The sequence below is a fragment of the Amphiura filiformis genome, chromosome 4 (assembly GCF_039555335.1).
Source record: "Amphiura filiformis chromosome 4, Afil_fr2py, whole genome shotgun sequence".
NCBI lineage: Eukaryota > Metazoa > Echinodermata > Ophiuroidea > Amphilepidida > Amphiuridae > Amphiura > Amphiura filiformis.
The window spans coordinates 77158180-77173298 of record NC_092631.1 but is presented as its reverse complement, the minus strand read 5'-3'; the positions used below and the strand labels follow the sequence as shown (position 1 = coordinate 77173298).

General features: G+C 35.6%; 1 protein-coding gene across 1 annotated transcript; it reads right to left on the bottom strand.

Moving 5' to 3' along the window:
• Positions 1-675: 675 nt before the first annotated feature.
• On the bottom strand, positions 676-14832 carry LOC140151437 (lanosterol 14-alpha demethylase-like). The gene is made up of 10 exons (XM_072173779.1): positions 14652-14832; positions 13740-13866; positions 11097-11153; positions 10606-10769; positions 9691-9764; positions 7070-7199; positions 6124-6192; positions 5125-5220; positions 3343-3455; positions 676-2473 (listed from the first exon to the last, which is right to left on the bottom strand). Exons 1-10 carry the CDS (start codon positions 14802-14804, stop codon positions 2230-2232), a joined length of 1227 nt encoding a protein of 408 aa, XP_072029880.1. The 5' UTR covers positions 14805-14832; the 3' UTR covers positions 676-2229.
• Between the last annotated feature and the right edge of the window lie 287 nt (positions 14833-15119).

The following is a 15119-nucleotide window of genomic DNA, read 5'->3' as shown; positions in this document are numbered from 1 at the left end:
GACATATTCCATTGTTTTACTGTATAAATTTTGTATTTTTTGTCCCTGGTATTATAAATTATTATTATAGTACCCAAATACACGTGTACAGTGTTTTATTTCGTTGTCCAGTCAGAAGTTTTTTTATTTAAAAATACTTCACAAAAATGAAGTTTGCACCTGCTTGATAGAATCCAAGTAGAAACTTTACCAGAGACCCGACTCAAAATTAGCCCTCGCAAAGTAAATCACGCAGACGCATCGTTGTTAATCGGTGATGAACAACAGTGAAACATGATTGAATCCCTAAATCAACAAAGCATAGTATTTGTTATTGCGACACGATCTGGTTCATGGGGGCCAAAGGCTGCAAATTTGAAACTAAGATAAAGGTAAAAATATGGAGTAAAAAAACAATAAAATACATAAGAAAATAGGCATATGCTAGACCTTTGGTGTTTTTAGTAAATGATGGCCTATTGTATGTATGTTATAATGACAGTAACTCAATTTTCAAAAATGCCTCCTTTGGCCCCATGGACCAGATCGTATAACATTTATAAAGCGCCTTTATTGTTGAATGTTTCATGCCATGTGTTCGGTACACGTGGTTGAGCAGCCTGTGTGTGTGTACTGTCACGCGTAAATGGAAGATGTCCTAGTTTTCATAGTATGTTTTTACAGCTTGGAGTAGAAGGGTATTAGGGTAGGAATAAGAAAAGGATACAGAGAGTCAGGTTACAATTTGCTAATTTTATTCTATACATAAGAATGAAAGCCTTGAAAGTTTGTAATTTGGTCATTTGGCTGAAAACAAATATTGTGGCATCCCTGAAATTTGTAATACAGTTCAATATTTAGCAAATTACCTTATGAAGTGCTAATACTACACTCTGTACATTGCAAAGAAGGGGCTATGTTATGTACAATATAGATCGGAAATATCATTTGAGGCAAAATATTTGATTAATTTGCATATTTTCGGCAAAATTGTTGGAATGTACTCACATTTGTGGCAAAAACATTTTACATGAAGTATGAATACAAGGAAAGTATGCACGCCGTAACTTACCCCGCAATTGCTTTGTGTGCCTCTTAGTCTTAGGTGTACCAGTGCTGTGAGTATTGCCTACATCAAGATCATTTTCTTCAGAAGGGGGGTCCCAAATTTACAAAAAGTTGGCGTCAATAAAATTGCGACCCCCCTATTTCACCTTACCCTCTAAACAGGCTAAAATTATATTGAAATCAGTCTGTTTGAATAAAATAAACATACTATCTGTGGTCATCTTGTGACTCCCTATATTTTGGTCATCAAACATTTTATGACCCCCCTATTTTTCTTTCCAAAAATTTATGACCCCAGTATATTTGGGACCCCCTCCTGAAGAAAATGATAACCCCGTTAAAGTATCCGCACACAATAGTGCTTTTGACATTACAAGGCAGCTGTTACTTGCCTGTATCCCTGCTATGTACATCCTTAAATCCTTATATGTGTACATGTGCACTTTGAGTGAATGTTCAGTTTGAAGCAGACCCATTTATGGACATCACTGATTACTCCTGGCTAAAAGCACTATATACATGTAGGTTGACTTCTTACTTGAATTTATATGCATTTCAATTCACATATAAATTCTCTTTCACTAATTTGTTACAATTATCAGTACAATTTATAACAGAATAGTTTCAAATGAACATTACATTAATACTGGTGATAACAATTCTTACTTTCTTCCTTATATTTACAAGACTAATTTGGGTATCTACATATGGCAGAATGTAGTCAGCCCAAAATCATGTTAGGATTAGATCAGAGTGTTTCAGGTTAGGGGTGGACGATATTCTGCAATTATAAACAAAACACTGTACATTTACAACAAACATACAAAGAAACACATAAACAAATAATCAAGATATCTTTAATCTTTACTAGTGTTTCAAATTTAATATTTTTGATTTAATTACAGCTCATTTAATTCAGGCACAGCACATCAAACTCCACAATAGATGCGGATTTAAGTTATACAATACATGACAACCAAATGTAATGAAAACAAGATATAATTTGCATTACTGTCTTTCCAGAATATAATAATACTGCATTTCAAAGAGCACTTATTATAACATTTCTTTGGTAATTTCCTACACAAACAGATGATTGTGTAGTATAATTTATATCACATTCAATTTGCACAACACACACAATATCACAGGTGATCTATTCCCTGACAATGTAGTCAAAAGTTACTGTGATTTTTGGCGCAGTCGATACCTTATGATGGGATTGGTTGGTGTGTGGATCATGGTTGCATAGTTGACCGGTGGAAAATGACCATCCACAAGGTCAAATTCAAATGTCCTTAGTAATACTGACCAGATGGTCTTGATTTGAACGTAAGCAAAATTTTCACCAATACAGCGGTGGCGCCCTGCACCAAATGGAATGTAGGAGAACTTTTCACTGTTGTGAGCATTTTCATCTAGAAACCTGCAAATGACGAAGACAAACATAAATTAGAAATATGTTGCAACCTTGCTGAGATTACTCTACTATATTTCATCACTAATGCTTATCATTTTAAATTGATGTACCCTAAACTGTTACTTGCGTCCATGCCCCCAGTATTTTAACATTTCCACTTGCCTGTAGGGCAAGTCTACTTACAAATCCATTTGCCTATAGTAGGAATTTCGATTGCAGGAACACAGCTTTCAACACCTGTACTCGATCCAACCGCGATGGTATATTGCATATTTCAAACCACAACACGAACATATGATCTTGGATACAATACTAACCAATCACAGTGCGTTGGCATAGATGGATTCACTTCCGAGTTCCACAGTGTACACAAAAAATCGTCACACGATGTCAGGCTGTGTTCATTCAATTGAAATTTCAACTATAATTTGATATTTTACTAGCCCTACTCTTTGCACACATTCATTCATCTTGATTGAACCATATGCTGTTACGATATGATAGTCACCAGATAAGGCATGTAGTGCAGTGTATTTCTTTTTACAGGGTGCCTTGTAGTTCATATAAGAATATAAGGTGCCTGCAAAAAGAAATGCCCACACTGCATGCCACGTCTTGTCTTGATTGGTGGTGTGAGAACAAAGGGTTGCCCTCATTTAGAAGTGATGACATGTACCCGCCTTCCCCACACAGACACACCAAGACCATCTTACCTATCTGGATTGAATGCCTTAGGGTCTGGTGACCATTTCTCATCAAGGCACTGGTTAACAGTTGGTGACACACACACTTACCTATCTGGATTGAAGGCCTTTGGGTCTGGTGACCATTTCTCATCAAGGCACTGGTTAACAGTTGGTGACACACACACTTACCTATCTGGATTGAAGGCCTTTGGGTCTGGTGACCATTTCTCATCAAGGCACTGGTTAACAGTTGGTGACACACATACTTGATGTCCTGGTGGAATGGTGTAGCCTTTGTAGCTCTAAAACAAACATGAAAGAAAGGTAATTGAACATGTACAGCTCTTTCTTAGCATATGCTTTATGACAAAAATCACTATGTTGCCATACATGAGATTATCTATTTTTCTAATGGCTACATGTAGAGATATCAAGATTATAGCAAGCTCTATCAGATGCCTATAATAACTGGAAAAGACGAAGATGAGTGTGTTGTCACACTTGTATCGACTGGATCAGGCCATGCTGTCAATCAAGCTACTGTCCACTCGGCCTTACACAGATACTAAGTTGGGTGGGGCTTCCTGGTCAAACATGCATATGTGACCCGCTCCGACGAAACCAGGAACAAAACAAGTTGTATTTTTGACATTTCATGATTTGAATAAAAATGTGAGCACTAGACAATAAGCTTTAAAATGATACCAAAATTGTATAAATAGTATCAATACTTTTCAAGATATGGATAATTTTGTAAATGATACCTAGATATTTTGCCAAATTGCTATTCTGAGTAATGGGCCAGTTAGTTTCTTGCCTTACATAGGATTAAATAGAGATTATAATACTTCAACTGTTATTTATTGATTAAATAAACCTCTTTTTAATAAAGTCCACTTAGTCCTACAGTCAAATACTATGAAATTAAAAATTCCAAAATTTGATTGTTTTATGGGAATGTCATCTTACTCAAAAACATGTCTGGTGACTTGTTCCAGGTTTTGTTAGAGCTGGTCATATATTGGTCCAAATTGAGATTGTTCATGTACATTGTACTGTAATATTGATAGTCAGAATTGTGTAGGGCATCATTTATCTCTCCTGATTGACATACTTTCAGACTAAAGCTCTTTTTTATTTTAAAATCTTTCCATTTGTTTTTTAGTGGATACTTGGTCATCTTTTTGTGTGAAATGGGACTTTACTGATAACAAGATATGTGCTATCATACTGCTGTGAAAAATGCCAGAGGTGAACCATTTGGTCCCCATGACTGGCAATACAATATAGTATGTGACTCTATATAAGGGCCGCTACAGACTGCAAGCATTCGATGTAGAATATTTGATGTAACCTGTCTTTGTTATTTAATCTATTCACATTCTATTTTCAGTAGAAAAACTTTATGTTTAACTTCTAACGAATGTTTGATGTTTAAAATCGATAACATGTTATGATTTGACATCATCAAACATTCACTGGAAATTTTATAATAGAAATATAATAAATAATGAAGACATGTTAGTAAATGTTACATCAAATACCTACATCCATTAAGGGTAGACGAGGTATTGTTGGTCGAAGCAACCTAAAAATCAATTTTCATTATCTAGATCAATATATTATTGAAAATTAACACCTTGAATGTTTTGCAAAAGTTCATTCTACAAATCGTATACTCTGCAAACTTGCTTAATTTATTGTTGTTAATTAGTTATGTACGTTTTACAAAAGTGTTGTTGTTTCAGCCCTCTTCACAACGTAACTCAAGAACCGCAGCACCTATAAAAGTATATCTGTGATATTTTAATTCTTCTACACGCCGCTATGAATTGAGCAATGCAATTTTTGCCAAAGCTCACTACCATTCGTAAGATGCTGTGAACTACCAAATCACAACAGTTTAAAATAATTAATAACCTTAACAACTCTACAGCAGCCATAAATTGTTTAGTTTGAATGCAAACTTACCAGTGGCACTTTAGCCATTCTCATCATAGTCATGATAGGTGGACGGAGGCGTAGGGTTTCCTTCAGACAACGGTCTAACACAGTCATCTCTTTAGTCTGTAATGAACATTAAATGTTTGTGCTTCAGGTCAATTATGTAGGATTCTGTAAATGGGAGCAAAATCTTTACAACAATCAGTGGCATAGATTTCTTTTTGACATTGGGGGATGGGGTTGGAAAAAATTTCTTGAAGTATAGTGAATCCAGCACCTTCTGGCGACAGAATAAGTCTAAGGTACAAATACGCGCAAAGCCATATTGAAGCTAAGCTGATTAAATATGGTGCAAAAGGGAAATAAATTTGTGTGAAGCACACAAAAATTGGCACTATTGGGCTAAAATAGACAAATATGAGGTTAATTTGTTCAGAAACCCACATACTGGCGTCAACATTGGAAGGGATGATTGTATGGACCATCCCCCTAGCAAGATCACCATCCCCCCAGGGATGACAAATATGTGACCTCTTAAAGCAAGTTGGAGCCTTCAGGTCATATTTTTCCAGTTTATTTTATTTTGATTAAATAATACAATTTATTTCTGCACAGCAATTCACTGATCTTATAGGAAATGAACCAAGGTGTATTGCAGTTATTGAGTAATGACAAATAATAGGTCAAAACAAAGGTTTTCACTATTTCCTCCCTGCCAGTGAAAAGCACGGGGAATATAAAACCCATTACATTGAGCCTTGGGATCTCACGTATATGAATGTGGGCTTCATTTTTCTCAATATTATTAATTTTGAGCACAAACACCGCTAGCTCAGGCACCCAACTCTGCTGAAGATATAGACAGGGGACTTCAGGGCGGGCTTCAGGGCAGCATCTTTTCAATGGGCATTTCCAATATATGCATTTTAACATTGTTATGGGATCTATTATATTACCTAAGTACGGCGTATTATAGGTAAATAACAGATCACAAGAAAGTACACACAATAATTATTAGATTGTTACCTCATCATAATCTATAATGTGTTCTGGGTCTTCCCCACAGATGCACTGTTGCTCTCCATAACAGCTTTCCTGAAATATAAAACACAGCAAAGTGGTTAAAATATAAAACACACCAGAAATCACAACATTTTCATCTAAACTTGAAGAATTGCCAAAGAAAATAAGAATGTGTCAAAAATCTGAACGTAACCCTGTATATGTGTGTCCAAATCAAAATGCTCATTGATGATTAAAACAAGAGGCACAGGATGTCAATATTCATCAATGACCTCCGTATGTAACATAGTGGAGAATAGATTAATTAATGAATGCACACCCACCATAGACTATATGGGCAAATAATGTTATTTTGTGCTGATACCGCAAGCAGTAATTCCAATTTTGTCTATTCCATTTTCTCAAGTTGGAATTTTTACAAGTTGAAGCAAATACAATGTTAGAGTTGAAAAAAAGGCTATTAATTGATTCATAAATTTGCATCATGCCTATACCCTGCAAACTGATATGCACTTATTTACCTCCCAATTATTCTGACTTTCATTCAATTTGAGATGAAAAGCAGTGGTGGGTTTACCGTTTTCAGAGCCAAGGCCAGGTTGATATTTAGGACCCTCTTGTTATCCGTACCCATGTGATCACCCCACCCACCCTTAATTGTAACTTATTTCTCATTTCAAAATAATGCTTCACTACATTTTCCCCCTTTCCTTTTCTTGTTTTGGGGCACCCTGGACCTTGGGCCTGGGCCCATCTGGCCTTGAGGTAAATCTGACTCTGGTGAAATGTGAAACTCACAAAACAATCAAACAGTTTACCTCAACCTATATCAAAGCAAGAAAAAAAAAGAGAAAAAAGAGAGAAACCTTTGTTCAACTTATAATAAAGAATAGCAATATTACAAATCAGAATTCATTCAGACCTCTTGATACTTATAACTGACTCTCACCTGTAATTGTTTATTTTGTGCTAGAAAGAATCCTAACCAGGCACTAGTAGTAGATGATGTATGTTGTCCTGCTAGTAGTAGTCCTATACACATACCAGCTATCTCCTCATCAGTAAGGTGCTTACCATTTCTAGGAGAAATTTATGCAAAATTATCATAAAATTTAAGCAAACATTGGAATGTTTCTTTTATTTTATCTTTTCATGTTGGAATAACATAATGCCCAGTTATAGGAGTGCTTCGTGATCAACAGCCTCATCCCCCCACTTACTCCAAACATGTTAACATTTGTATACCATCAGAAACCTGCAACCATGGCCAAAATGTGTTGGGACACTTATGAAAAACGTACACTATATTATGGCCTTATTATTAACATGATAAAGTGGAGGTTTCTTTGGTGTCAAGCTTAAACCCTTTCCTAACACCCAACCCTCCCCCTTCCCCACCAATCAATGTTGGGTGCCACTAGGTGCGTGTGACCAAAAAAGTAGGATTCAACATTGATCGGGGGAGTGGGGGGCTTATTTACATTACCCTATCAAACCGTCCCAACACTTATGGCCAGTATTGTAGGACTACATAATGGTAATGTGCATAACCTTTCTTGCTGATTCGGTCACTTGACAAAGATACCATCCAATTTGTATTTTCCACTTTGAACCAATCAGTGAACAATTACCATCAACATCGCTGAAAACAAAAGCCTTTGAATACCTGAATGCATGGGATAAAGGGCGCAAGGATTGTAACAAGCACAAGATACATACTTGGTGCATACGCACCAATATGAACCTCGCGCCAATCGGGCCGTCTTCACGTACCAGAGGTAAAGTTTGACATATCGCACGACTCGGGGATATTTGGTTAAAAAGATAGAGGGTTAAGTGCACAAAGTACAAAAAAGTAACTATATCTCATTAACCAATGATCGTACAGATGCGCGACCACTGACTTTTTTGTTCCTTATCACCAGAGGAAAAGTTTGACATATCGCACAACTCTGTGATATATTTGGTTAACAAGATAGAGGGTTAAATGCACAAAGTAGAAAAAAGTGACTATATCTCATTAAACCAATGATCCTACAGATATGCGACCACTGACTTTTTTGCTCCTTATGACCAGAGGAAAAGTTTGACATATCGCACGACTCTGTGGTATATTTGGTTAACGAGATAGAGGGTTAAATGCACAAAGTAGAAAAAAAGTGACTATATCTCATTAACCAATGATCGTACAGAGATGTGACCACTGACTTTTTTGTTCCTTATGACCAGAGGAAAAGTTTGACATATCGCACGACTCTGTGGTATATTTGGTTAAAAAGATAGAGGGTTAAATGCACAAAGTAGAAAAAAGTGACTATATCTCATTAACCAATGGTCGTACAGATGCGCGACCACTGACTTTTTTGTTCCTTATGACCAGAGGAAAAGTTTGACATATCGCACGACTCTGTGGTATATTTGATTAACAAAATAGAGGGTTAAATGCACAAAGTAGAAAAAAGTGACTATATCTCATTAACCAATGATCCTACAGATATGCGACCACTGACTTTTTTGCTCCTTTTGACCAGAGGAAAAGTTTGACATATCACACGACTCTGTGGTATATTTGGTTAACAAGATACAGGGTTAAATGCACAAAGTAGAAAAAAGTGACTATATCTCATTAACCAATGATCCTACAGATATGCGACCACTGACTTTTTTGTTCCTTATGACCAGAGGAAAAGTTTGACATATCATACGACTCTGTGGTATATTTGGCTAAAAAGATAGAGGGTTAAGTGCACAAAGTACAATAAGTGACTATATCTCATTAACCAATGATCGTACGCGGCCGCTGAAATGCCTAGAGGAAAAGTTCGACATCGCACAACTCTCTAGGGTATTTGATTAAAAAGATAGAGGTTGTAAAGTGCAAAAAAGTGACTACATCTCATTAACCAACGATCCTACAGATATGCGCCCGCTGACTTTTTTTGTTCCTAAAAACCAGAGGAAAAGTACACACGGCTCTCTGGGATCATTGGTTAATGTTTAAGTGTGCATGTCCCTAATGGTACACCGTATTAACCTCAAACACCCCTTTTACCTAAATTAATCGAAGAGTCCAAAATGTGTATAACCAATCAGCAGTAAGAAAAATGTCGATATCAATTTGCCCATGACTATCACTAACGGGTCACTGGCCTCAATGGTCAGAGTACGCATGTGCAATTCAGCCTCTACACAGCAAACAAAAGTCATAGAACGTCTAAAATATACAAAAACTCTTAAAATACTAAAATTTCACGTTTATTATATTACACATTATCATCGTTTGAATATTTGTTTTGATGAAAGTGTCATAAATATTTAAATGAAGGTAAATATAATTTAAGTAAAACAAGCTTTTCTTCAATTCTCCACGTTCCGCTCAGAAGTAAACACTAATACTCGCGCCGGGTAATTCCTGTAGAAGCTCTAGATGGACAAAATAAACAATGTTTTTTGCCTTGGTTGACCACATTTCACAAATCATGATTCTGGAATGGATCTATTTGTGTTTTATTTAGCTTTGGTAGCATGACATTTTATCCAATAGGTTAAGTATATGAGCAACATGCTTACTTATACTTAGAATCAATCAGAATTTGCAGCATATCATCCGCTTCTTCTTGAGAATCTCTTCTTTGTTTTATGACCTACAGAAAAGAAAAAAGAATGACTACTAGTGTTGTACTGGATAAAATTTCCAGGGGGAAATTACAAAGTCATCCCACTGACCCACTCCCGGAATGCTTTTTCCAGGTCAGAACAAATGCATGTGAAGCGTGTTAACATTAATTTGCACTTTTAATGAATGTTAATTTTAGTCTAAAACAGAACAAAGGAAAGATGCACATCTTTTATTTATATTTTACTGCAACAACAGAAGGGTGCACATATAGCAATGCAAAAGTGCTCACCATTAACATGCCAGGATGGATTGGGACAACCAGGGATGAACACTCTACTCTTTTCAAAACTGACTGTGATATGCATGTATAGGTATAAGACCCTCTGTACATGAGATTGTTGGCTTAATGTCCCCATCTGAAGGACAGATTACTCTCATTTACCCAATGCAAATTGGATTATGGAGGAGAGCAGAAGACTGAATTTAATCTACATATGTTGCCAATTAGATTCTAGATTTTTCCCCAAGTCACTACCCCAGAAAATAACATTGAACCCGGGGCCTCATGGTGAGTACCCTAAGTATTAGGCCACACTATCTTATGACAGATATTGGTGAATTTTGTCCCAGTATTTCTAGCTGATAGGGGGGCAATTAGTCCCTCTCAGCATACGATTGATAATCGAAATAACAGAGATCAATGGATTCCAATGGCTTAATTACAATTACAAAAGCAAAACATATCATCATTGTTTTTAGATGCAAGACACAATGTAAGCTTTTGCTCAAAGGTTCATCCACAGCACACAAGATCATGATCTAAAATCAAGCTGATACTGCGATTAAATATTCTTTAAAAATCTTACCTTATAAAATATTTTCTTTACTTCAAGATGAGCTCTGTCTCGCTTAAGGAAACTGGGGAAAGGGATCCAAGATGGGAAGAGCCATGCCAGAGGGGTGAATCCACCATCTAGATCAGCATACAGCTGTGCCACTCTTTCATCCAACATTGATCGAATCTCTTTACCTAGATGGCACATAAAAAGCAGGAGTCTTTCTTGTGAATCAAAGATAAATATTGTATCTACAATTCTTAGATGTCTAACATACAAGTTTAATTTCAACTTGTGAATCAGCAAAGGCTGAATAATAACGCCACTAGCACATTGAACAAAGCCATATAACAACAAAATTAAAAACAAAACAAAAAATACATCTCTTTTGACGTATTCCACAAATGAAAAATGCGGCTGGAAATTTCATTAATTATGGGTTTATTGCTCAGAAAATCAAAATTGCAAATGAGAAACATGTAAAAATGACTTAGGCAAGGCTGACGATATTTATTACTTACCATGTAAACATCTGCTAGCAGTTAAAATAATCAGCTCAGACAGGGCAACAAACAGATCTGGAGAAAAATGAGGGAAAACACATTTAATTCAGTCGATCTCAGCAACATAGCCAGATCATAGATGGAAAGGCAAACATATGTAAGAGAGAGTATAGACCGGGGGGGGGGGAGGGCGAGGGGTACTCAGATCATACCAGGATGTGCTGCAAACATGGGTAGCATTTCTGGTATATCAATGACCCCTTTTTTTAGGCCAATTTTGGTATATGGATGCATCCTTTTTACAAAAATTTCTATTTTTTTTTTCGAAAAAAGCCCAATTTTGCAACCAAATTTGTGAAATTTCAACAAATTTTTTGGGAAAGTTGTACACATTTAGACAATTTGTGTTAAATTTGGCCAAAAGATTTCAATTTTGGTATATCTGTAACAGCCTGATTTGCTCATGAAAAGAGCCACCCCCATAAAACTTTTTGGTATAGCCTGTGTGACCTTCGACACAAGAGTTCTTTTGTTGTTCTCTGCATCAGTGGTTAACATCATTAAATACTACATGTAGCTACTGATGAAGAGTACAACCAACTAAATCTTGCTGTCAATGTTTTACTGTCACACAGGTATGTTAATTTGTTAAACTTTTATTAATATTCGTTAACAGTAACTTTATATTTTTAGATGACATATCTTGGTAAGATTTAAGATAAGGTATTTTGGCATTATGAAGAAAGATGAAATTTAAAGACAAAGATCTTCTGTTACCGCCTACATGGAATATAATTATGTTCTGAGATGATCTTGCGCTCACCTAAGAGGTATGTTATCAGTTTAAAGATATTATCAGTTTTGCGTTTAGATGTAGATTGATCATTAATTTGATAAGATAAGAGTATTGTTTAGTTTAGATGTTAGACACTTACAAAATATATAAGTGTAATGTATTTTGTATATATACGGCCTACCTATATTACATATAGGCCATGTTAGGAAATATTAGGTTAATAGTATTGCAATAATTAGCACCCAAAAGTCCTTCCTAGTCAGAGATCCATCTAGGACTTTTGTTCAGATTATGTAAGAAAGTCACAATTTGGGCTTAATAAGTGTTATCTAAGCAATAGGAAAACACCCAACTATGCATAGTGATTAGACCTTCACTTTCTACTGAAACTCATTTGGCCATGCTTAATTCAATAAGATTTGCAAATAAAAGGCTAGGTAGTTTATTTGAAGATGGTTAAAAAGTGGAATTTAGTCCTTTGTTAAATTGTCATGTTATGATAAGAGATTTGGATTTTAGCTTGGAACTTCTCTATATATTAGTGTAAAGTGTGGCAGGGTAATAACTCATAAGGAAGTGATGTTGTTGTAAATAAGAAATTCAGTGATGATGTCATAGTAACAGGATACATGTAGAAAGACCATAATTAGATACAAGTAGTAGTTGATGCTATTATATTAATTATTATATCTAGATAGTGAATATAACTTTATATAAAATTAGAAATAAGAAACTAAGTATTATTAAGTAAACAAGAAGCATAAATATTTAGTAGTTATATTTCAAAGATTAAGATACTTAAATTTACAAATTCCTTTGATAAATTATCAATCATGATTAAGATTTCTTTTGGCTTATATATGTTTGGATTTAGCATTAATATGAGTAATTAATACAAATTTCATATTCAAGTGATTGTTTTGATTCAGAAATTGGAATGCATAATTAACTATAACATCCTAAATTACTTGACTTGCATATGTTATGTTTTGAACAATTAGTTGATAATTAATACTATTGTCATATTTAATGATATCATTTGGAATTAATTAGACTTAATTAATTTAGTTTCATGATCACGATTATTTAGAGATATATTTTGAAACCTTAAAAGAACATAAATATTTTGATAATTGTATTTAAGTAAGCATTTGAACATGTTATTATATGATTAGGTTAACATCATTAAATACTAGCTACTGATGAAGAGTACAACCAACTAAATCTTGCTGTCAATGTTTTACTGTCACACAGGTCATCAACTACAATAAAACCCTATACACATCCGTTAATACTAAACTGGGGTAACATATCGATGGGTCCAAATTTCTTGAAAACTTGGTATATTGATGGGTCCACTTTCAAATTCTCTGCAGTATACCCCTACCCAAACCAAGCTTGAGTATCCCCCAGTATAGAATGGCTGCAACGCTTGAAGCTGAAAGCTACACAAATGGTGAAGGGGTGGGGGAAGCCGCAGCAACCACATATTTTTAAGTTATCGATCTATTAGCGATGCAAATAGGGATTTTCAAATTCACTGTTATTTGTGTAAATCGATGACAATCACATGATTCTCATCTAGATGTTGTGTGAGATTTTAGGAGAATCAACCTAGATTTATCCAAAACTATTTCATGCTTTTTGCAAAAATGAATTTACTGATTCTCGCCAACTTTGATAATGGAAGTTCAATTTATTATGCAAACATGTTTATGTCCCATAAAGGAATACAGTTTAACACTACAGAAAAGAATTTAAAATTATTTTGAAACTCCAACAAACCAGTTATCAGCAGACACTGATCTTCCCACTTAAATTTTACTAAGGACAAACTCTTTATTCAGATCATGTATAGTTCTCACCTCTCTCCCCTTTATCCCCCCATCTCTTGAAATACTCCTGGGTTTCTTCTATGATAATTGGAACATGCTTCCTAAATTGAGAGATGTTTAGTCCCATCTTCAAAATCTTCTTCTGCTCTAAAAACACCTAGATATCAACAAAACAAATTCAAATTTAATCAGTCAATGAAACAAGCAAAGTGGAATGAATGCATTACAACAGGGATTCTCAATAGGCAGCCCACAGGCCAGACCCAGCCCTCTGACAAATTGTGGTTGGCCCTTGGGCAGCTCTGAAAGATTCAGTAACATAACAAAACAAGGTCTATTTGGCCCTAACACACAGATCTTTGACAGGCCCTCAACCAAGGCTTGCCAGCAAATATAATTGAGAACAAACGTATCACATTCATTATACATTTAGTTTATAGAATGTGAACTTCTAGAATCAGATCTGTAGGCAAGGTGTAAGGCTCTTGAAATTGATGCAGGCTAAAATCTGTTTATCAAATGTTTTGTTGAAAATTAGCCACCCCTCACAAAATTTGGTACAGTCCAGTAAGTTATGAAGATGCTGAAATTGTGATGTCATCATTCCACTGAATGGCATCACTGATTACATTTCATCCTTGCTTTACATTGCAAAATTTAATGTAATAGTGGAATTTTCTAAAAAAATTGCAACAGACATACATGTAACATAGCAAGTTGCAAAATCATGCTTAGTTCCAGTATTCCATTATTCAACAAATTTCTGCATATTGATACTTACCATTGATGCATGTTTCAAAATCCATGAATACAAAAATATGAAATCTTTCTAAACAATATTTTGGATTCTTTGACAATTATACTTGCTTCAAATGGTTGATTAAAATCCCTCTTTACTCCCCTTTACACCTGAGGAAATATGTACTGATTATTTAGACTTACAGGATTGGGTACATCATAAGCCACTCCTTTACCAAAAACAGGCACTGTCAAGTTGGCATACACTTCCTCTGCATTGAGTTGGTCATTCTTACTGTTAAACATGAGAGCACTTGAATCAGGACCAATGAGATAGGTGAAGGTTTGTCCCACCATGGTGAAGCTGAACACATCTCCATACTAAGCATAACAAATAAAATAGGAACGGCGGTCCCAGGTAAGTTGTCTGAAGATACGGGTCATGCACACCTGGGGTGCACACCTGGGGGGCATTCGACTTTGGAAGTGACAGGGATGTGCGGACAGCAGTTCGAAGCTAGGGTTCTTTCGGTGAGAGCCTAGACACCAAAAAAAGGGGGTATTTCAGTAAGAAGGCCCCAAAAAGGAGGTCTTACCATGAAACTGGGAAAAATTTTGGGTCAATATTGAAAAATTTCAGGGGTCATTCAGTGTGAGAGATTATCAGAAATG